This window comes from Schistocerca serialis, chromosome 4 (assembly GCF_023864345.2).
Source record: "Schistocerca serialis cubense isolate TAMUIC-IGC-003099 chromosome 4, iqSchSeri2.2, whole genome shotgun sequence".
Taxonomy (NCBI): domain Eukaryota; kingdom Metazoa; phylum Arthropoda; class Insecta; order Orthoptera; family Acrididae; genus Schistocerca; species Schistocerca serialis.
The window spans coordinates 360,054,301-360,078,799 of NC_064641.1; the positions used below are offsets into that span (position 1 = coordinate 360,054,301).

Below are 24,499 nucleotides of genomic sequence, written 5' to 3' on the forward strand. Positions count from 1 at the left end.
AATGCTCAGAAACAGAGGGTCTGATTCTGCAAGATCATAGACAAACCATCCAAGACCTCATCAGTGCCATGTGAGTAAGTAATGTGAACATATTCTGTCAGAAGCATTGAATAAGGCCCCCCCCCCCCCCCTTGGTTAGGTAGCCTGAGTCCTGTTATGATGCTATAAGATTTTTAAGGGAGTACATGAGGAAAAACACATAAAGAAGTGATGAACTAATGATTGGGTACCTTACCATGGTAATACACAACTGTATGCAGCCTTCATTATGCAGGAATTTTCGACTAAATACAAAATGACAGTTGTTCCCCATCCACTGTACTCACCAGACTTAGCTCCGTGTGAGTTCCTCCTCTTTCCCACAATGAAAACACAGTTTAAGGGATGATGATATGATAATGTGGAAGAGATTCAAGTTTAGACACAGAGGGTATTAAACATGCTAGAAAAAAACTTCTAGGGTGCATTTTAAAAGTGTCATAAATATTGTGACCAGTGCATTCACTCCCAAGAGTACTGGTTTGAAAACGATGGTGCAAAATTAGAGCTAGGTAAGACAAAATATTTCATGAAAACAATTTTGGAACATTTAGATACCACCTCATACATAAATGATCTATCTGCCTTTGTCCTTCAGCAAAGCAAACAACTTACCAATGTTTGCCAAAGATATGAGAGCACTGCGATTGACTACAAAATATCCATCTCCATAAAAACTAATGTTATCCAGTTGCTTCAGATATTCTAAAGTGATTCACACAATATTCACTAGCAGTAGGCCTCAGCAAAATCGAGGATATCCTGTTCCATTCCAATCACAAAACCCTACTAGGGCTTATGACACATAAATGTCAGGAGATATAGAGTGTATATCATTCAAAGTTCTTAGGCATTCAAATAGATAGCAGGTTTAGTGTGGAATATCACAACTTAAAAATCTTGGAAAGGATGAGCTCAGCAGTATCAGAAATCAGGATAATTTCTAGTACAGGAGATATCAGTATCTCAGAGTCTGCCAGTTTGGGTTACACATTATGGAATCATCTTCTGAAGCAATTCAGCAGGATCAAAAATGTACAAGTCATTAGATTTATGTGCAGAGTACTTCCAAGAACCTCTTGCTGTACATCTTCATCAGTGGGAGGAGTACTTGATGTGTGTAGTGATGAAGAGTGAAACTATGTTTATATCAAAGTACATTGAACAGTTGACAAGGACCAGTCAAATGAGGCAATGCATTTGCTAAGATGCTTTTCTCATATTCAGGAGGGTGGACCATTCTGATACAGATTTTTTATTGTTTCCCTCTGTCAGTTCAGGCAAATGCCAGGATGGTTCCTTCAGTAAGGCCATGTCCAACCACCTGTCTCATCCTCTTAAAGAATTCTTATACAATGGTCAACAGCTGCTATGAAATAACTGTCACTTGCTAAGAAACAACTGCTAGTTGCTACAGAAAGATCAATAATTGCTGTGGAACACCTGACCAATGATAGCAAAAGCAAATATATTGAGCAGTATATGTTAACTGTAGCGAAACCTGTGCACGATCATTCTGTATGCATTCGACAATTCATGCAGTGTGGTGTTTGACAAAGGTTGTTGTGGAACCAATTAGTACGACAAACTGTATGGTACAGCCACATGTCTGCAGGAAATCATTTGTGTGCTTATGATTGTGGACGAGCAGTTGGATGCCTCCAAGTTGGTCAAAGTGTCACTACTGTGGTCACAGTAATGGGCATGACCAAAAGTGTCATCTTGCAATTTAAAAAAAGGCTGCTAAAGGTGTAAAAGCAATGAGAAAGCATGCTGGTTGTCAAAGATGGATCACCACACCGCAAGAGGATCACTGCATAGCCCTAGTGGCGAAAAGGAATAGACATCTCACTCCTAGGCTGATTGCTAAAGACTTCACAACCACTACCATATCTGTGCCAGAACTATTTAAAAGTGGTTAAATCAGGCTGGTTTGCTTGCTCAGAAACCTGTTAAATGCGTCCCACTTCAACCATGCCATTGCCAAGAAAGAGTTTGTCGGTGTAGGTAGCATTATGGTTGGTGTCAGCAATAGTGGTCCACTGTGATGTTCTCCAACAAATCCCATTTCACTGTTGCACACCACAGAATTTCCATGTGTGGGCAGGCATTATGCACAATGGGCAAACACCACCGCATATCTTCGTGTGAAGTACCATTACAGAGCACAGTGGTATTGCAGGGGGATTATTCTGGATCATGTACATCTGTTTATGGGTATGGTAGATCTTGACTTTTTGTTTATGGATGACAATGTCCACCGATCCAGGACCACTGGGGTTTCGGACACACTGTAAAGTGAAGATATTGAAAGTATGGAATGGCCTGCATACTGCCCAGACCTAAACCTATGATTACACCTGGGATGCTTTTATCAAACGTATTACTCACTGAACACCCCCCTCCCCAAACCATGCAGGAACCAAAAACTGCCTTGGCATAGGAATAGGACAATATGCCCAGAGGCTTCCTCAACAGTTTTGTAGCCAGCATGAACAATAGATATAAAATGTGTGTTAGTGCTGCGGAGAGTCTATTGCTTGCTGAGAGTTTGATATTGACCTTTATGTTGGGAGACTGACCTGTTTCAAATATGGAGGTTATTTATGTCTGTTATCCTGCTATAACCGTGTGGTGAAATATGTACCATGTTTCATAATAAATATACCACTCTATGTCTATTATACATGTACTGTGTTTCATGTTGTCCATCATAGCCTGTGATTGTTCTTGTCCAACAGTGTCTCTGTTCCTTAGCAATTGTCAAACAGTGTATATTCTGTGTGTATGTGTGTCTTTTCAGCTATTTATTTTTGCAGTATTATGATGATAAATCTTATATTATTGTAAGATGTTCCTTGGCTGGCTGGATGGATGGATGGATGAATGTATGAATAAATAAATAAACCTATGTCTCCATCCTGCACAGTGCATGGCAGAAAGAACATTGTACAGATATCATTTTTTTCCCCTATACCATTCACATATTAAGCCCTAATCTCTTGTATCTTTTTCCCATAATACCTACACAAGATATGTGTTGGTGGCAGTACAATGATTGTATAGTCATTTTTTCATACAGGTTCTCTAAATTTACACAAGGTTTTATGATAACTATGTCGTCTTTCCTCCAAACACTTCCATTTATATTTACCCCAGCTTTTCTATTATACATTAGTATCAGCTATGCCAATCTGTTACAAACATAGCAGTGTGTCTCTGAATTTGTACGGTGTCTGCTGTCATGCCTACTTGGTAAGAAATCCAAAAACTACAACAATATTCTAGAATTAGTCATACTAGCATCTTGTATGTCATTTATTTTATAGATGAACCTCACTTTAGAAGAATCATTCCAACAAATCCAAGTATTCAATTTGTCTCCCCTAACCTGATTTTATGTGATGATATCACTTTGCATCGCTTCTTAAATACTTACATGATGTGACCTGCTCAGTATGTTCCACACTAATCTTGTAATCAGATCTTACATGGTCCTTTCTGTTAGTTATCCACATTTCAAGAACACTGCCATTTATTACATCAAGTGGAAGTTTTGTCCGCTGATTTATGCAATTCCTTACAATCATCCAGTGACAATACTTTCCTGTTCACAGCTGCATCACCAGTGAACAATCTTCTGGTGATGCTGCTCCTACCTGATAACTTTATTTATTTAACATGTGACTTACAGAATTGTAGTTCACAAGTATATACATTAAACTGGTAAAAGATGAGATAATGCTGTTACATTTTTGTATCAGCTGGATCAATATCATAATTAGATATTCAAAGCCTCCAGCTAATTGATTGCTACAAGTATTGCATCTGCAATGACTTTCCAGGTATCCACGACTTATCTTTTTGGACATTTGACCAAAATGTGGTCCAGTATTTGTTCAAAAGTTCTACAGTAATGGTGATCATCATCTGTCGTTTCCCATTTATGTGGTGTTGCTTTGGTCATGGTGTCGCCCATTCTAACACAGTTGAGGGAGTCCTATATTTTTCTCGGTTGGTTTGCTTCTGAGCATAGAATCTATGAAGGCTATCTAGAAAGTAACAGACGTTTTGGTCTATTGTGGTGGTGGGCAGAGATACAAACACCATCTTGGTGCCATAACTTTCCTGCGCTTGGTACGCATCCAGCAGTGATAGCTTATGGTCTGTGTTTCTGCCAGTTTACTTTCTTTGAAGGGTTAAAAAATGTGCTGCAATAGAAAATCCTGTCACTTGTAAGGTGTGTTCTGTGATCAGGTTTTTGTTGCCAAAAAACTGCAAACCGACTGAAAAATATCATAACCTATGTAACGTGTATTTCAACAGGAGTGATGAGTGAAAGCCAAGTGACGTAATGGTACATTGATTTTAAAAAGTGCCATAACAATGTTCAAGGTGAGGACTGCAGTGGTAGGCCTAGCCTGGTGACTGGCAAACTGTTTATGAAAATCATGATTATGGAACTTTCACATTTTCCCCAAATTTCACACAGTTTGGTGCATTAAATTGAGAGTTTGGTGCATTAAATTGTGGTAGAGAAGCTTGGCTACCACAAATTTTGTGCTAGGTGGGTTTTCAAAATCCTAATCAAAGACCACAAAAAACAGAGACTGGCTGCAGCACTGACCTTCCTCGAAGATAATGAAAAAAATAGTAACAAAGTTATCAATTGTATCACAACTGGGGATGAGACTTGGGTGTAGCATGTCAACTGAGAAACAAAAAGGCAGTCAGTGGAAAGGGGACACAAAAATTTTTCCAACAAACCAAGGAAGTGTTTGCAAATGCTGTCAGCAAAAAAGACCATGGTTAGTGTGTTTGAGACTCCAAGGGAAATGTGGCACAATAATTAACTCAGTCAGGTATTGTCATACACTGACAAAGTTAAACTGGGTGATACAAAACAAGCATTAGGGAAAACTTAGCACAAAAGTTTTGTTTTTTCAAGACAATACATGTCCACACATAGCCAATCATACCCCAATAGCTCGTATGAGGTTTTGGATGGGAGGTGTTTGATAATCCACCACACTGCCAGATTTGGTGCTGAGCAACTACTACCCATTTTTAGAAACAAAGACATGGCTCGCTGCACAATGCTTTGACACTGACGCCGAACTGCATGCCAGTATAAACTAGTCATTGCAATTGCAGGTGGCAGATTTCTACAGGGAAGATTTTAGAAACTTGTGCCACGGTATGATAAGCATCTCAATTTGAAAGGCGATTATGTAGAAAAATAGCTTAAGAGTCTACCTTTAAAAAATATATATAATGGAATTTGGTTTTTCTATATTGTCAATTTTTTATTTCGAAACATCTTTTACTGTGCAGATAGGTCTTGTATTTTCCTATTTATCCTCTATGTCAGCTAGCTTCAATTCTGAAGTCAGTCATGGATCTATGAGAGACTACATGGAGGTTTGAATCCATTCATTGACTTCACATATGACCAGAAAATACTACGCTTCTGTGACAAGTCTTTCACCAGGACCAGACGGTGAAAATTGTTTTTAGCTTCGAGAATCGCCCTTGGCACAAGTGCAAGACCGATTATTAACTTTTATCTATCAATATCCCTATAATGTGTCTTAACATAATTGCAGCTGCTTCTGCTTTCATAACATGTTAGAAATGGTGCTATTAAGTCAGAGTGGGTCTTTGTTGTCCTTTATTAATTTACTTGGAATGTACCTATCCAGAATATGGTTTGTAATGTCTTTAAGCTTTAACCACAACTCTTCTATTTTTGCCAGATCCTATGTTCTCAGTTTGTTTGATAATGACCCTCAATCAGCTTGACCAAACACAAATACTCTCCTAGCTTTCTTGAACGCCCTTTAGTGGTCATTATTCCTATAACAGCATCATGGTCATTATTCACTCTCTCGCTGGAGACACTCTACATACATTGTTGACTAATTGGTTATGACAATTGTCACACGTTTTCAGTAGTACTTGACAAGAAGTTTGTCCTTACCACAAACAATGCACATCTGTCGGTGTTTGTAATCACAAAAAATGCTGTGTTGCAATGTGATCTGGAATCCTTGCCAAACTGCAGGTCACCTTGTAACTGACTGGGTAATTCAATATGTCATGTGCTGGTGCTGTACAAGAGTAACATGTGTAAGGATTTTTATTTTATTGAATTTTGGGTATTGTAACTGTAATGAAATGCTGTCAAAAAGTTTTGAAGACTGGAAAGATACTCCTTAAGAAATTGATGGAAAGAACTTAAAAAAGGTTTCTGCAAGATTTGGAGGTATCCACTGAAGACAATTTTAGTCTACATCTCCTTTGGGAAAGAGTTCAGCCTCTGTTGACTACAAATTTCATCAGTGAATAAATAATATGGTGTAAGGCTGATACCTGCAGATATCCCCTACAGAATTTTAATTACTTTCCTTGATATGATTAATTCTTTTTGCGTATGTGAAAACTATGTAATAGACTTCCCAGAACATTTAGATGCAGCTGTTTTTTCCCAAGGAATAACTGACAACTTTGGGGACACTGAAATTGTGGAAGTTAACTTTTTTGCAAGTTTTCATTCACTGATGTACTACAGGATATTGCAAAGTGCTCATTTAGGCAAAGATAGATTCACTAGAGAAAAGTGAAGATATTTTTTCACCTACTGTCATATTTGAGAATCTCTCTATTACTCTTGAACTGTAGCCTAATAAACTGAACATAAATGAGTAATCAGTTGCAAACCTGTACATATCAAAAAAAGAGTGAAGCATACAACTATAAGACTCTTTGACAATGTGTCCATGTAAATAAAATGTATGAAAGACAACAGAAGGATTTTCAAACATAGATTAGTTGTTTCTCCTTAAAGATGATATTGCAGTGCCTGTGTTGTTCAGAAGTACAACACAATGTTCCATTGGACATGGATTCATGTATTTGGATAGCCTAATGCTAAGGTACTCCTTGTGATAAGTGGGAAATCTGGGTTTGAGTCCTGGTCTGGCACAAATTTTCATTGCCATCATTCCATTATAAAGATGATGGTTGTCCATATTCGCAACTGTGAATACATTTCATGTCTCCTTAAATAATCATTCCATACCCCAGAGGAATTCTTGAACAGCCTGAAAAGATCCATGAAATGCAACACCACACCATTCAAAGGAAAACTGAGGCAAGACACAATAAAATAAATGTTATCACAGGGGCAAAATAATGGAGTGCCAGATAGAGGTTTGGAACTTGCTAAGAATATAAGTAAAAGAATATTAGTTGCCAGTAGGTATGAGGGCACAAAAAAAGGAAAAGTTAAGGTGAGTTTTAACAATATTATGAGAGGGAAAGTTGCTACTCTTCTCTCTCTCTCTCTCTCTCTCTCTCTCTCTCTCTCTCTCTCTCTCTCTCTCACACACACACACACACACACACACACACACACACACACACACACAACTGCAGTAATGTGTGTGAGTTGCGTTTGCGTGCATATGTGTGGCTATTGCTGACGAAGACCAATGACCGAAAGCTTTAACTGTGAGAGCTTTTCGTTGAGCCTATCTGCGACTCAGCATCTCTGCTATATGGTGAGTAGCAACTTTCCTTTTCATAATACTGTTATATTCCATCCTCGATTCTCCATTGTTAAGGTGAGTTTTATGTGTATGAGACTGATGATTATGGAGGAATGAGTTTAGTTCAGAGAGATGACAACAGTTTGGGCTGTGCAGCCCAACTAAACAGTATCATTTTAATCAAGTTATGAATACTGTAATCTGTTATGAATGAGGATTTTGTCATCATTTGATTGTAGGAAAAAGAAATGACAAATGGATGCTCTCTCTGTGCAATGACAAATGGTAAAATTGCTGAAAACGGTTCAAGACCTATATGAAATAGAATAATTTCCAGCTGATGTAAGTCTCGTAACACCACCACTACAGACATACTTGAAATGGCATTAAGGAAGCGAACTGCAGGAAAACTGTCAGGTGCTTTTACGTGTATTGTTATTTACTATGTGAATCGTGAATTATTACTTTTTTAAAAATTTTTGGCTTTCTGTTATTCTTTGCTAAGTAAATTAAAAGATATGTGGGGTAACATTGTAGTTTCTTATTCCCTTGTGTACTTAAATGTTTGTGCAAAATTCTACCACAAAGTCACCCCAAAGTCATTCAAAAATATCCTTACTATATCGACAGAGGAAACATGTACATATCAGATCAGTATACTGAATTTACTGTGGAGAATTTCTATGAAATTGTAAAAAAAAACTTCAGGAATTGTCGTAATGCCAAATGCAGGATTAAGAATTAAACAAAACATTGAATAAAAAATTATAAAGTAGTTGTGATCTGAGGTTTTCCCGGCGGATGTGCTGTATCCAAGGTTCTCGGATGTCCAGCCTGATCCGATCGTCGAAGTTCCACAATATTTCAGTGAATAATCGTTCCACCATCATCAGGTGGTGTTGATGCATTATCAGCACCACCTGTTGATGCATTATCAGCACCACCTGATGATGGCGGACGGTTATTCACCAAAATATCGTGGAACTTCGACGATCGGATCCAGCTGGACACCCGAGAACCTTAGATATAAAATAGTTATTTTTATGGTTACATACTGGTACATCTGTCACCAAAACGTACACCCAATAACTTAATACCATGTTTACTATACACTGATGCACCAAAGAAACTCGCACACATGCCTAAAATTGTTTAGGACCCTTGCAAGTGTGCAGAAGTGCCGCAACGCAATGTGGCATGAACTCAACTAATGTCTGCAGTAGTGCTGGAGGCAACTGACGCCATGAATCCTGCAGGGCTGTCCATGAATCCTTAAGAGTACGAGGGGGGATACAGATCTTTTCCGAACAACACACTGCAAGGCATCCCAGATATGCTCAATAATGTTCATGTCTCAGGTGTTTGGTGGAGGTGTTTTAACTGAAAGAGTGTTCCTGGAGCCACTCTGTAGCAATTCTGGATGTGTAAGGTATTGCACTGTCCTGCTGGAATTTTCCAAATCCATCGGAATGGGCAATGGACATGAATGGATTTAGACGATCAGACAGGAAGCTTATGTATGTGTCACCTGTCACAACTGTATCTAGATGTATCACTCCAACTGTGCATGCCCCACAGCATTAGAGAGCTTCCACCAGCTTGAACAGTACCCTGCTGGGTTCCAGGGTCCATGGATTCATGAGGTTTGTAGCGGTTCCACCTGCTTTTATTTTCTTCGTTTGCTGTCCTCGGTGTCGACATACTGTGTTGCTACACTGGCTGAAAAATGGGGTTTGTCTTTTACTTTATATTCACATCGCCCCAATAATATACAGTTGTATATGGCCAGTGCACTATTGTTCTAACTTCTGATAAGCCTCATTAATAGTTAGCAGGTGAACCATCCACATACTGCTACAATAGATTACTGTTGAACATTTATGAGCAGTAAAAGCCTAACCACAAAGTTCGCAGTTCTTGAAGAATAGAAACAATAGATTACTGTTGAACATCTACGAGCAGTAAAAGTTCACAGTTCTTGAAGAATAGAAAGGTACGTATATATATATAAAAAAAAACAGCCTCAGTAGAGTAACACTATTGAAAGCCAAACTGTGATTGAAAAGAGTACCATTCAATACAATCCTCGAGTACATTATCATCTCAGAAAATTTGGAAAATGATGTAAAGAGTGGAAGTGGATAGTAGGTATTACCATTCTTGGAGTTATCAGATTTATAGAGAAAGTAATATTTTAATCTCTCTGGGAAATATCATGAGTAAAAACTGTACATATTATACAATGATCTTCCTTTTTCTGTTTATAGAAGTGTCATTTCATTAAATCTCCTCTATATCTCTTTTTACATGTACTGTTTTGCTTTCTCTTCTTAATACCTTGATTCAACTTCCTCAGTTACTTTTTTTCAGTCCAAAGACTGGTTGATGCAGCTCTTTACTCTAATTTATCTGGTGCAAACCTCTTCACATTCATATAAATATTGTAATATGTATCCACCTGAACCTGCTTCCTTAAGTCAAACCTTAGTCTCCTTTTACAAGTATTATTCCCTGCTACTTGTTCTGCGTACCTTGTTGATGCTCATTTTAATTCTTCTGACACACCAACATCTGCTGTGATCCAAGGTTTTGTTGACATCCTCGTACTCCATATTTAACTGATCTTTTGGGTAAACTAAAGAAGCAAAACCTCCTCCTTATTTTTAAATATCAGATTTATTTTCAAATTAACTGTAAACTTGAATTCAGCAATCACTAGTATACTTTAGCATTGTAATTACAGTTAATTATTAGCAGAGCATGTGATAGTTGTTTCACTTTGTTAATTCATGATTCAGTCACATTAATGTGACCATCAACTATTTTCAACATCAGTGTGCAATAACCACTCATAGACAACTAGTAGATGGTATACAGGGTTATTACAAATGATTGAAGCTATTTCACAGCTCTACAATACCTTTATTATTTGAGATATTTTCACAATGCTTTGCACACACATTCAAAAACTCAAAAAGTTTTTTTAGGCATTCACAAATGTTCGATATGTGCCCCTTTAGTGATTCGGCAGACATCAAGCCGATAATCAAGTTCCTCCCACACTCGGCGCAGCATGTCCCCATCAATGAGTTCGAAAGCATCGTTGATGCGAGCTCGCAGTTCTGGCACGTTTCTTGGTAGAGGAGGTTTAAACACTGAATCTTTCACGTAACCCCACAGAAAGAAATCGCATGGGGTTAAGTCGGGAGAGCGTGGAGGCCATGACATGAATTGCTGATCATGATCTCCACCACGACCGATCCATCGGTTTTCCAATCTCCTGTTTAAGAAATGCCGAACATCATGATGGAAGTGCGGTGGAGCACCATCCTGTTGAAAGATGAAGTCGGCGCTGTCGGTCTCCAGTTGTGGCATGAGCCAATTTTCCAGCATGTCCAGATACACGTGTCCTGTAACGTTTTTTTCACAGAAGAAAAAGGGGCCATAAACTTTAAACTGTAAGATTGCACAAAACACGTTAACTTTTGGTAAATTGCGAATTTGCTGCACGAATGTGTGAGGATTCTCTACCGCCCAGATTTGCACATTGTGTCTGTTCACTTCACCATTAAGAAAAAATGTTGCTTCATCACAGAAAACAAGTTTCGCACTGAACGCATCCTCTTCCACGAGCTGTTGCAACCGTGCCGAAAATTCAAAGCGTTTGACTTTGTCATCGGGTGTCAGGGCTTGTAGCAATTGTAAACGGTAAGGCTTCTGCTTTAGCCTTTTCCGTAAGATTTTCCAAACCGTCGGCTGTGGTACGTTTAGCTCCCTGCTTGCTTTATTCATCGACTTCCGCGGGCTACGCGTGAAACTTGCCGACCCGTTGATTTCCCCTTACAGAGGCATCCACAAGCTCTAAACTGCGCATACCATCGCCGAATGGAGTTAGCAGTTGGTGGATCTTTGTTGAACTTTGTCCTGAAGTGTCGTTGCACTGTTATGACTGACTGATGTGACTGCATTTCAAGCTCAACACACGCTTTCTTGGCTCCTGTCGCCATTTTGTCTCACTGCGCTCTCGAGCGCTCTGCCGGCAGAAACCTGAAGTGCGGCTGCAGCCGAACAAAACTTTATGAGTTTTTCTATGTATCTGTAGTGTGTCGTGACCATATGTCAATGAATGGAGCTACAGTGAATTTATGAAATCGCTTCAATCATTTGTAATAGCTCTGTATAAAGCTTGTCAGGCGGATGTGGAAAACAGTGCAGGCATTGTCATAATGTGAAAATGGAACGATTTATCTGAGGTCCAATAGGCCATGATCATTGGCTTTTGGGCCATAGGTGGAAGTATATCCAAAATGACTAAGTCTGTAAACTGTTCCCATGCTGCCATGGTTACAAGTATACCACACATGCGTAAATGGTGCTATCCAAAACCAGTGCCAAGGCAACTGTGTGCAACGTGGCCTACATATGAAGGGGTGATAGATGGCTGCAGAGATGTGTGACAGGTGAATAAATGTGCAACTATTGAGCAAATGACTGCTGAGGTAAACCACAGGGCTACCAACAGTGTCTCCTGAATGATCAATTATCAGGGCCTCCACAGCAGGTGCCTGGCTCATGCACTCATGCTGAATGCTGTTCATCGAGAACAGAGGCTGGAATTTCCTTACCAACACTGCAACTGGACACACACTAGGAGGCCTTTTCAGATGAAACATGTTTTATGCTATGCTCCGACAGATGGCCATTGACGTGTATGGCGTGAAATGTCCGTAAGCAAAAAGCCTGCAATAATCATCAGAATGGACCAGGCCAGAGAAGCGAGCATTGTAGTCGGAGGAATGTTTTCATGGCATTCCCTGGGTGATCTTGTTATTCTGGCAGGCACAGTGAATCAACACAAATATGTGTCTACCCTTGCGGACCATGTCCACCTCTACATGCAGTTTGTTTTTCCTTAGTACAATGGCATCTATCAACAGGGCAATGCAATGTGTTGTGGCAAGCAATGTATGTAAATGGTTCAAAGAGCATCAGGATGAGTTTACTGTACTCCCCTGACTACCAGACTCCCTGGATTTAAACCCAACTGAGAGTCTGTGGGGCCACCTCAGTCAAGCTGTTCCCACATGAATCCTCAATTGAGAAACCTACGGCAGCTGGCCACAGCAATGGAGTTGGCATGGACCATATCCTAGTTGGTATCTTCGAGAACTACACTGACTCTCTTCCTGTACATCTTGCTGTGGTCCGGATGGCAAAAGGCAGTTATTCAGGTTTTTGAGAGGTAGTCACTTTATTGTTGCTGGACAGTGTAGTTATCCTTGACAAGTAAACCATGAAAGCTTAGTTCTGTCTGCCTTATAATTACAAGTCAGTCTCACTCTGCTAACCTGCTGACAGCAATAGTAGTCATTTCCATAGTTATCAGAGTAGTAGATTAGTACTATCATAACTGCTTGTTGTTATACTTCACAGATGTTGCCTCAAGTGGCTGCTTCTGTCACTTAATATTTCTGAAGGCTCTCCATCATAAGATTTACAGAATGTGATGAATGAATCATAAGACATACAGAACACAGATTTATTTAGTACATACGTCAGACAACACTTCCGGCCAAAACTTCAGTTTTTAAAATAATGTCTCTCATGTCCATAACAATACATTGTGAGTAAATCCAGTGACATTGTGTCACTTTCTGACAGTAATCCTTGAACTGCCATGAGCAATGGTGAGGGATATCTCACAGCCATTAGCACTTGCAGGAAATTTTAAAAGGTGATAGGCGTCTTCCTTATGTAATGCAATATACCTTTCCATATTTGACAGAAAAAAATATTAATCCTCCTCCTATGACAGTTGTAGAAAATAGGTCGGTTTATTTCTCATTTCTACATTTTACTGGCATTAGTGCTCATTTGGAAGGATCTGACAACATATTACTTCCTCCCATATAAATCTCGTGAAATGGCCACAATGAGAAATTAGAGCTAATACAGAGGTTTACCAACAATACTTATTCCCACTTGCCATAGGTGAAAGGGCGATTGGAACGCAGAAGGAGAGGAGAAGGGGAGGGAGGGGGGGTTCAGTTAGCAGTAAGATAAGTACCCTTCACCACACACAATCTGGTGGCTTATGTGTATTAAAAAAGACGTAGATGTAGATTTAGGACGGCCCAATGCACAGCTGTTACAAAGAGCAAGTACTGTAGAATCTAGACAAGTCAAATACATGATTGTGAATATTCTAGTCAGGCTTTGTATACTGCTGTACAACTTCCACTCATCGTGATAGAGACGAGCATTTTACCGCCATACCAGCAAAGTATCACACTCACTTGAAGAGTATTCACTGAAAAGAAACTATTTTGGTACTTATACATAAGAATTAGACGATAGGTTTCAGACTTCTGGTGTGCTGTCATGTAATCAACAGCCAGGAAAAGCACGTAACTTTTAAGTCTCAATTTAAAATTACGCTAACCATAATTACAATTTCAGCTTATTAAGAATATTAAGTGATAGACCTGTGACCTTATTTCACGCATATAAGTGTACATTTTCGACTAAATACAGTACGAGACAATACTTAATGTGCTACGCACGCATATAGAATTCATATCAAAAGTTCGTTGACTACACTTAATACCTCCGGAAAATGTACATGACGTTACCGAAGGAATTGTTATGTGTAACGCATGGAAGCGAGCTGTAACTATATTCGAGCAGAACGAAGAAATTCTGCGCAACTTTTCCTGTACAAAAAAAAATTGACCGGTATAACTAAAATTAACCTTATGAAAAATATACACCACAATTTCAGTTTCCTGGGGTCAATCGTAAAAAACCAAGGCTCAATAACGTACTAAAGTTAACAAGCTGCACACATAATCCACTTTAGAACGAGCAACATACCAGCGCTAGGTATGAGGGGTGGTGATACCGGCTTTGTCCTCCGCATCCAAGTTCATAAACGAGAACAATAGTAGTTCATCAGCTGCTCCTGTGGGTTTTTGATAGTGAGTTATTCATCAGGTACTTTAAGGATTAGTCACAAATCCTTATTATGTAAGTTTGTTACAACCTAGTTGGGCAGAACATTTTTAGGTATCAAAGGAAAAAAAAATCACACTCTGCAACACAATGCGAATAACCGTTCGTTTTTTAAGTAAAATAAGGAACTACGCCTATACGCGCTATTAAGACCAAACATAGCTACAAAATTGTTACATCGGGTTAGACGTGACGTCTTAGTGTCTGGTGTACTACTTTTACCACAAACTATGTGGCATTTGGGCTGAGGCGGTAAAGGTACGTCTAACATACGAGAAAATAATAAACGTTAAGTAATCTGCGAGGGTTTTAAAAGAGACTTCGAACTAGTGGTGGGCAGGAAATCGCGTATCTGTTAGAAATCACAGTGACTGAGAAGTCACAGATATCACAGTAGCAACTTTACAGAATCTAACTGCGATTTCAGTCACAGTTAGCAGTCGCAAGTAGTATTTCACATTGAAAGACGTGAGCCATCTATTGGTCGAATTTAGCACTGCTTTCTGCGATTTCAGTGACAAGTCGCAACTAAGAGTCGCAAGTAGCAACTAAAAAGCGCGGTTAACAGTGGCATCTGTTGGCCGAAGTTCGTACTACGTCCATCTCTGCGGTACGCTATGGAGTCTAACTGCGATTTCCGTGACAAGTCGCAACTAAGAGTCGCAAGTAGCAACTAGAAAGCGCGGTTAACAGTGCCATCTGTGGGTCAAAGTTCGTACTACGTCCATCTCTGCGGTACGCTATGGAGTCTAACTGCGATTTCCGTGACAAGTCGCAACTAAGAGTCGCAAGTAGCAACTAAAAAGCGCGGTTAACAGTGCCATCTGTGGGTCAAAGTTCGTACTACGTCCATCTCTGCGATACGCTATGGAGTCTAACTGCGATTTCCGTGACAAGTCGCAACTAAGAGTCACAAGTAGCAACTAAAAAGCGCAGTTAGCACTGCCATCTGTTGAGCAAAGTTCATACTACGCTATTCGCTACCGAGTCAAACTGCGATTTCTGTGACAAATCGCAACTAAGAGTCGCAAGTAGCAACTAAAAAGCGCAGTTAACATACTTCTCCTAGTGTCATCTGTTGACCGACGTATGTACGTTATGAGAGCCTTGTGCCTCACGAGATCGATGTGCTGTGTGTGCATGTGAAGGGCTTATTTCAATAGTGGTACAGGTCCATTTTTGTTAATTTTGAGATATAAAGTCGTAAAGTTAAATGAGTGCTGAAAAATCTGCAGTTGAGATACCAGAAATATTCACCATATGGCTTCTTGCTAGAGATGAGCCTTTATTTATGTTTGTTTGGATCACTAATTTCAGAAGCATTATAGACAGAAAAGTGTAGGTAATGGACTTGTACCACTATTGAAATAAGCCCTTCATATTATATGACGACATGCACATTCAGCATCAGTTATGGTTGGTCAAATACTGCTGTGACTCTGAATGTATTATATTAATAAGAAGCGACATTGCCTTTTTCTCCTGAAAATATCGAGTAACGTAACAAATGTGTTTGATTCTGCTTCCAATATGACAGTTTTGGTTAATACTCCACATGCCTACAGGACTTTGCAATGTTAACACAGCAGAACTCAGACATCTGTATAAGTGTAGAGAAATGAAAACAGTCATATGAATGCCTCACAGTTCAAGACTCGGGAGAAAAGTTTTACACCTGGTGTTCTACATGGCAACTTCACACACAAGAACTTTTTGCCGACACTACTACCACCTACATAAGTAAGCTTTTCCTGTGTCACTTTCAAGTAATGCACTTAAGCTATTCCTGATTTAACTGGAAGATCTGTACTTCCCACTTTCATATCAACAGCCTCAAAATGCATATTGTAGACTTCGGGATATGTTACAGGTCAGTGTCACACCAAGATTGTGGAGAAAGGGGGGGGGGGCGGCATGTCACTCTCCAACAAGTGTTTACCAATAAATAAGTGGCGGAAAATTACGGGTATAGGACGGCTTAACATGTGGAAAATGAGATTTTTATTATTCACTCAATGTATTTAACATTTATTATTCCTTTAAAATCGCACAACAACTTCAATAAAACACTTTAATCAGTCATACACTTATTTCATAATTATTTCACTTTTAAACTGCAAATCCTCTAAGAGCTGTCTTGAATCTTCACGAGTCTCTCTCAACAGCCTTGATGTGGATATATATGTACAGCAACCAGTAATCAGTCAGAACTGCGTCTGCAAAAACACAAGGATTATTAAACAATTTTTGCTATCACTAATTACTAGCAATATAATTGACAGAGTAGATTGCTAATATTTGCTATATCACATTTGCTAATATTTGCTATATCACATTCGCAAGAACGATCTCACTGAAGTAATTAAGTCCATCAAAACGCTTAGAAACTAACCTGTCGTCTGACGAAAACGGTCTAAAGACTGGCAATTTCTCCAGATCTGTTGACAATGATATTTTGAATTATCACTTTACTGAGTGACTGAAATGTAGTTCAGGTACCTATGAACATAACAATATGTTAGAATTCATTTTCTAAACAGGAACTATTACGGTACTGTGCGGCTACTTACATATTAATTACACTATTCATATTTTCACAGTTGTTTCTTTAATACAAAATTAAAGCCAACGGAAGAATAAACGTAAAACATACTTACCAATGACAGGTTTGTTGAGATGCAATTTTCTGTGTGGACAGATGTAACTTTATCATACGGTGGTACGTCGCAGCAATCGCAGGAGTCACAGAAATCGCAGAAGTAGCAGAAGTCACAGAAATCGCAGAAGTCACAGAAATCGCAGAAGTAGCAGAAATCGCAGAAGTCGCAGAAGTAGCAGAAGTCGCAGAAATCGCGGAAGTAGCAGTGGCGGAGGGATACGCGACTTAGGTTCCTTAACTGCGACTCTTAACTGCGACAAATCACAGTTAAGAATAACAGATACTGAAAAGTAGCATTCACAGAAATCACTGATATCGGAAAATCGCAGTTTAGCCCATCACTACTTCGAACAAACATTACTTTAATGTAACGTCTGTAAGTTACGCTCAGTCATGCGGCCTGACATGTAATTACACTTCGATACTTCATACTTGGCACTAAAATGTTCATTTCATGTCAACCTCAGCGTTTCATGCTCTTTCAAAGACCTCGTTTCAAATGCTTCAACTATTGTACCATGTACCATTGCCAAATTTGCCCTCAATGCGGCATATTTACGAAAATGGAGTATAATCACAGACGTACTTACTTACCAATCAAAGTGTTTGTGTTTAGGATATGACAATTTAAAAAGCTATATGAGGTTTTGGGAATATAATTCAGAATTAAACAGGATTTTGTAGTTCTTTTTACTGATTCAGTGGCGAATAAGTGAGTTTAATTTCCTCAAGAGACAGAAGTGTATCTCCTCGCGTTGCGAGTGGAGCAGTATTGAATTCATTGGAGTGGTTCCATAACGTTATTATCTTTGGTAGTATTTGAAACTTATCGGCGGGTGTTTTCAATTTTGTGCTGTTGGTCGTGTCATACTTCGATAGTTTCTTTACGTTGGTTTATTGTTGTTCGTTCAATATGGTAGTTGATAAACTCATTCTGGATGAATATCAGAAGCTATACAATGAAATTGAGGACGTTATTAAGACGGTAGTTCACGTTCCATCAGTGAAATACTCTTACCTATGCAGACAACTTTCTATCCTGTGTTTGTATCTCGGTAAAAAGCGTGAAGCAGTTTATTACCTTGTGAACTGCCTTGGCTTCCAGTTAAGGTGGCGTGCAATTTGTAGAGACACGATAATGCAAGAGAAGAAACTGCGCAACCCAGAAATGGAAGTTCGACTACACAGGAAGTATTTACAATTTCAGGGGGAGTACGATACAGATGGCTTCAATTCTATGATGAAAAGGCTCTACGATCTTCCACCACAGTGGAGAGTTGTACAAATTTCTGTTCCGTACAACGCAAAGAGAAGACTGGAAAATCAATTGTCCATGATAGCTACATCTTCCATTTGTATTACCTGTTTCGAGTGTGGTAATGGTGCAGCGGATCCTTTAATGGTGACAATTCCACAGCCGTCGAATTCGAATATATTTTGGGAAGAATTCATTGACACTCTGAAGGTAAACAGACAAAGGTATGATGAACAGAATCCAATAATGCATAATAGAAGAAAAATGGAAGCAAATGACAGGATGTTGCAAATTCTGAGGGACATGAGATACAGTTGGCTGGGAGTGTGGATGTCAATCCTTGTTGGCCGGTTGGTTGATGACTGTTACTTAAAGAAACTGCGCAAGTCGGTAGATGAGATTGTACAAGATTGTCATGTGACAGACTGCTTCTTAGATAGGGGTCAAGAACTGCTTTACTATTTTGTAGAGTGTTACAGTCACATAACAGAAGAGGAGTTTGAAAATGGAATTCACTCAGTCTTAGATGAGGAATGCTCTCCAGCTAGTGCTAATGCATTAATATCCAAACTGAAGAGTTTGTGCAGTGGACCCAGATACATGAGTAATTTAAAGAGACATCCTGTTATTCTTGTTGTTGATGAAGAATTGGAGCATTTTCCATGGGAGATGCTAAATGGTTTGGCAGAGCATCCTGTTTCTCGAATATCTTCAATACCACTGCTCCATGCACTATATCATGAACACAAAAGCAAGATAAAAAATGGATGTGTGGAATACGTCTTCAAGCCAGAAAATGGCTTTTATCTCTTGAATCCAGAGAGAAATCTTAATGCTATGCAGGATCGGATGGTACCTTTCCTTGATAGTTGCCTTGTTGGATGGCCAAATATGGTGGGCAAGTGCCCATCAGAAGATCAGTTGGTTGATGTTTTAACTAAGAAAGACATATTTATCTACTTTGGTCATGGGTCTGGTGGAAAATACCTCCATCCGTACAAAATTGCAAAACTTAATGTAAATGCAACAGTGTTACTCTTTGGATGTAAGAGCAATACTTGGGCATATGAGCCTTATAATGACAGGCTAAGCACAGCCCGAGCATATTGCATTTCATCAAGTCCCTGTGTGCTCGGTATGTTGTGGGAGGTGCCAGATAGAGACACAGATGCTTTGACAAAGGAACTGTTAAAGGCATGGCTTATGCCTTCACCAGATCGTGAACCTGAATTACTGCGAGCTGTAGTTAGAGGAAGAAATGGGGCACGTGAGTTTGTCACAAAATCATCCTTAGTGATTCGTGGTTTGCCTTCTAGGATGTTGTTTCAAGACTTGTAATTGTACATTAGTGAAATATATTATTTTTGTGGCTGGCCCTATCAAATGCCCTTTAACTGTTAGACAACTGTAAATTTTTATTTGACATTGCTTTTGTATTGAATTGTATTTTACTGATCCAAGTAATCACAATATTGTACAATTCATACATATAATAATGGACAAGCCAAAGTTTAAATTTGTACAAGAAAATTTTTGCAATTTAATTTATACATGAAAGCCTGTGCAATATTACAAGAATGTAACAGCTATCACGATAAACTTTTATTAGTTAAATGGGTTGCAACTTGTTTTGACAGTAACATGAAATATCTGCAATACAGTGGAACATGATGGGAGCAGAACAGGAATAAATACACACAGAAATGGGACCTACACTAAGAACATGCACTACACTCAATTATCAGGTGTAAGTGAACATTTTTTAAGGAATTAGTTAACATTTATAACCATTGTTTTTTTTTAAAAAAAAAATTACTGTGTTAAAACTTGAGCTCCATCAAAAAATTTTTATATTTATATGTGAAGGCCTTGGACATTTCTGTTCCTTTAACTTCATCTGTTGTACATCTGCACCCCAACATGTAGCACACTTTTCTTGCAGCAAGTTGTTAACAGAATCATACGTAAGTCATACTGCTTCCTCGTTTCATAACTGTGAAAGTGTCCATTTAATGTCACTGAGATGTCTTTGTAGAGGAGGTAACTTTTAACAAATGATACAATATTGTAAATGTAAACAGATGGTAGTCATTTATTTATTTTTCATCATTTGCTCGATTTTGTGCAGTGATATTTGCTACATACAGCAGCATATACATGCATGTGTTACAGTGTGTTTGATATTTACGTAAAATACTCATCTTTTCAGGTATTTGTGTCAAAACTCCAAAGATTTTATAGTGTGCTCCATGTGAAATAAAGTTAGTGAAAATCAGTTTTCTGTATTTAAACACACATGAAATATAGTTTCAGACAGAGTTTAAAAAATAGATCCTACAATACAATATAATATAATATCGACCAATACACTGTAATATATCATTCTGATAACTCCCTTACACTGTAACAACATGCTGAAACAAGTTGACATCTTAGTTTTTGTTTGAATGTAGACAATGTTTCTAAGTTATTGATGCCGCATGGAGGTTGTGAAACATGCTCCAGATATTTTAGGATCTTTGTCACTGAAGTCTATTTGTATAGATGTGGTAATCTTTACATCTAATGCTGTAATTAAATATATTTTTGTTCAGCAAAGCTGTGCAATTTATTTTTTAAGAACATAATTGTTTCATATAGGCCTACACACTGCAGTGTCAGTACTTGGAATTCTTTAAATGTATTTCTGTTGGACTAATTTGGTATTATATTTCCAATGCACCTAATAGCCGTATTTTGCAGTTTAAGCAAAGAACTTATAAAGATAATAGCAGAAACTGTGGCATTTACAAGCGTTTGTCAGGAGACATCGCTAGCAGTGCCATTTGTTTGTTCAAGCTGGATACTACGCTTGCCATGATGTCTTCAATTCCATATTTTACTTGCCTGTACACCAAAATTACTTTGCAAGGTTTACATTTCTTATGCCATTTAAGATGTTATGTTAGATAATAATTCATTTAAAATGCGAGGTTGAAGAAATCTAAACCAATCAGTTCTGTACAGTTTATTTGGGTAGAATGCAAACTAAAAATAACTAAACTATACATGTCGTAACTTCTAGGCCTATACATGTATGCACTTTCTATGAACATTTAGGCCTATTTGTGAATCACGTTCTGTAACTTAAAGGTACCTTTTTAAATTTGTGACACTCAGGATCATTTTTCTTATTTATTATGCTTTGATTAGAACTGTAAAGTATTTCTTTGCTAACAAAAAATATCAACGATTAGGCACTCTTCATTTGACACATTCATTCGTGAGTAAGAAAACCATCTTACTTCTCATCCAATAAGTGCATTCAACAACACACTTAATCAAAATTATGTCTACAAATTTCTGACATTTTATATGACACACTCTGAGCACAAACATTGGGGAAAAGCATTTTGTTTGAGTCATATCTCCTCATCTGTTAATGAAAGTTGGCAAGTTGTCATTATATGATGCCAGAGTGTTTTTTCATGTTCCAGCCTACTGCATACCCAGTCCACATTATAATTCGTGGCTTTTGTTTCATTAGATATACATTCATTGATACTGATATCAGCATACAGAGATAAACAAACAATGTCTTTACCGGACATTACACTCACATTTCCAATGAAAGGCAGTTTTTTCGGTTCATTTAATGTTACTAGGAATGCTGCTGTATGTACTTCACAGTTATTGTTTTGGGAGGGAGAAAGCAAACTATTGACCATAACTGACGTTATTGCTCTGTGAAATTTGCAAACATCAGGTGCTAGTTTGTTACCTCCTTTCTCATTTACAATAGAAAATGCATTTTCAATGTGAGTCGACTTTCTGGCGAACAGAGAACTGAAGCCAAATCTGTCACTTAGTTCTGTCCACAGCAACAGAAGATTTGTGACATTATTTTATCGATCCTTTGATGCATCGTGGGTTACTTTTACTGCTTGCCCTCATATTCTGAGTAACTACTTGGTTCATTAATGAGATTTTAACTCTGCAGCGGAGTGTGCGCTGATATGAAACTTCCTGGCAGATTAAAACTGTGTGCTCGACCAAGACCCGAACTCGGGACCTATGCCTTTCACGGGCAAGTGCTCTACCATCTGAGCTACCGAGCTTTACTTCTGCCAGTATCTCATCTCCTACCTTCCAAACTTTACAGGAGCTCTCCTGCGAAACTTGCAGAACTAGCACTCCTGAAAGAAAGGATACTGTGGAGACATGGCTTAGCCACAGCCTGGGGGATATTTCCAGAATGAGATTTTCACTGTGGTAGAGCACTTTCCCGCGAAAGGCAAAGGTCCCGAGTTCAAGTCTCGGTCGGGCACACAGTTACTTGCTTCATAATGTGTTGAATTTCCTTAAGCTTCTCTAAATATTTAGAAATGGGATGAAGAGGCTTCGTAAATTGCTTTGGGCTACTAAATTTTGATGAATTGAAAATGTCAAGCAAAACTCACATATTTCAATAAATTCAGCTATGAAAGCAGCAGATGATGGTAAAGAATTGGAACCTAAGTGTAGGAACAGTGTGACTGAGTACTCGTACTGCTATACATACCCTCATGGGAGTGGCCGCATGCCCTGCTTCATTCAGGAATTATTAAAAGACTGAGTTTTCAAGGTACATGTAGGTTCTGTTTTGTCAGACACCTTTATCCAGGAAATCGATGTGCCTCAAGGTTCCGTTGTGAGCATCATCCTCTATGCTATGCAGGCCTGTTGTGGCCTGTCTCCCACCAGGCATCTCCGGCTCCCTTTTTGTTGATGATTTTGCCATCTATTGCAGCTCTCCACGGACTTGTCTGCTTCAACTGCATCTTCAGCGATGTCTTGATCATCTTTACTCATGGAGCATCGACAGTGGCTTTTGCTTTTTTACTGACAAAGCAGTTCTTATGAATTTCTGGCGGCGCAATTTGTTTCTCCCACCATCTCTGCATCTTGGGCCTGTTGCTCTTGTATTTATTGAAACTATGAAATTCCTGGGGCTCATGCTCGATAGGAAACTTTCTTGGTCCTCCCACATGTCTTACCTAGCAGTTAGCTGTATGCGGTACCTCATTGTCCTACATGTCCTCAGTGGTGCTTCCTGGGGAGCAGATCGAACCACACTCCTCCATTTGTACCAGTTCCTTGTCCATTCGAAACTAGACTATGGGTGTTTTGTTTATGCGTCTGCACGTCCTCGCTCTTACACTATCTCAATACTATCCTTTATCATGGCATCCATTTGGCCACTGGCGCCTTTTACACTAGCCCGGTTGAGAGGTTGTATGCAAAAGCTGCTGAACTACTGCTGTCCTACTGCCATGACTTTCTCTTCAGCAAATGTGCTTGCCATTTGTCATGCATGGCCACCCATCCTATGCCTTCTTCTTCGATGACTTCTGTGATCGTCAGTATGGGGTGCATCCCTCTTCTTTTTTACCTCATGCAATTCGTTTTCAGCTCTTGCTCCAGCAGCTTAACTTCACATTACCTGCAACTTTCCCGATGGGTGTGAACCCTACACCACCTTGGATTCGTGCAGTGATCCATGTTCATCTTGGCCTTCATTTGCTTCGTAAGGACACTTCTCCAGCCTTGTTCTGTGCCTTCAGTTTTATGACCTTCGCATGGAACTTTGCAATAGTACCTTTGTGTGCACTGATGGCTCTCAGACTGACCGTGGTGTTGCCTTCATCATTGGTACTTTTCTTTGTAGGCTTACGGAACACTGCTCAGTATTTATATCAGAACTCTTTACCCTGTATCAGGGGTATGGAGTACATTCGGCGACACAGGCTTTTTATTTTCAAATGATAGAGCACAGCAATCAGTCGTATTTTTCTAGCAGGTTTTATTCAGCAAATCTAGATTTTGGCTAGTGCCTAGCCATTATCAGTGCACCATTTCATAGTGTCAATGCATGTTCTAGTATGTCAGCCCACTGTTGTTTGGGCTTTGTCACAGTTTGTTCAAGGCTACTGTATACTGTACTGTCTACTGTATACCGTATACAGT

General features: G+C 39.0%; 2 protein-coding genes and 1 long non-coding RNA gene across 5 annotated transcripts in view; 1 reads left to right on the forward strand and 2 right to left on the reverse strand.

Annotated features, from left to right (window-relative positions):
• Positions 1 to 14,923, reverse strand: part of LOC126474156 (mitochondrial thiamine pyrophosphate carrier-like) — a 72,583-nt gene extending 57,660 nt beyond the window's left edge. Inside the window, exon 1 of one of the 3 annotated variants that reach the window (XM_050101612.1) lies at positions 14,463 to 14,923. The gene's annotated coding sequence lies outside the window, so the exon portion shown is untranslated. Of the gene's footprint in view, positions 1 to 3,478; positions 3,518 to 14,359; positions 14,379 to 14,462 lie in introns of those variants that run through there. The other 2 variants (XM_050101614.1, XM_050101613.1) reach the window with 2 other exon arrangements.
• Positions 14,924 to 16,684: 1,761 nt separating this feature from the next.
• LOC126474158 (uncharacterized) lies at positions 16,685 to 17,329 on the reverse strand. Its single transcript, XR_007586579.1, has 3 exons — positions 17,258 to 17,329; positions 16,993 to 17,099; positions 16,685 to 16,816 (listed from the first exon to the last, which is right to left on the reverse strand). It is a non-coding gene; the product is annotated as an uncharacterized LOC126474158 (long non-coding RNA).
• A 757-nt stretch (positions 17,330 to 18,086) lies between these two features.
• LOC126473684 (separin) lies at positions 18,087 to 21,078 on the forward strand. The gene has a single exon (XM_050100920.1). The coding sequence runs from the start codon at positions 18,173 to 18,175 to the stop codon at positions 19,850 to 19,852; it is 1,680 nt and encodes a 559-aa protein (XP_049956877.1). The 5' UTR covers positions 18,087 to 18,172; the 3' UTR covers positions 19,853 to 21,078.
• The last annotated feature ends 3,421 nt before the right edge of the window (positions 21,079 to 24,499 follow it).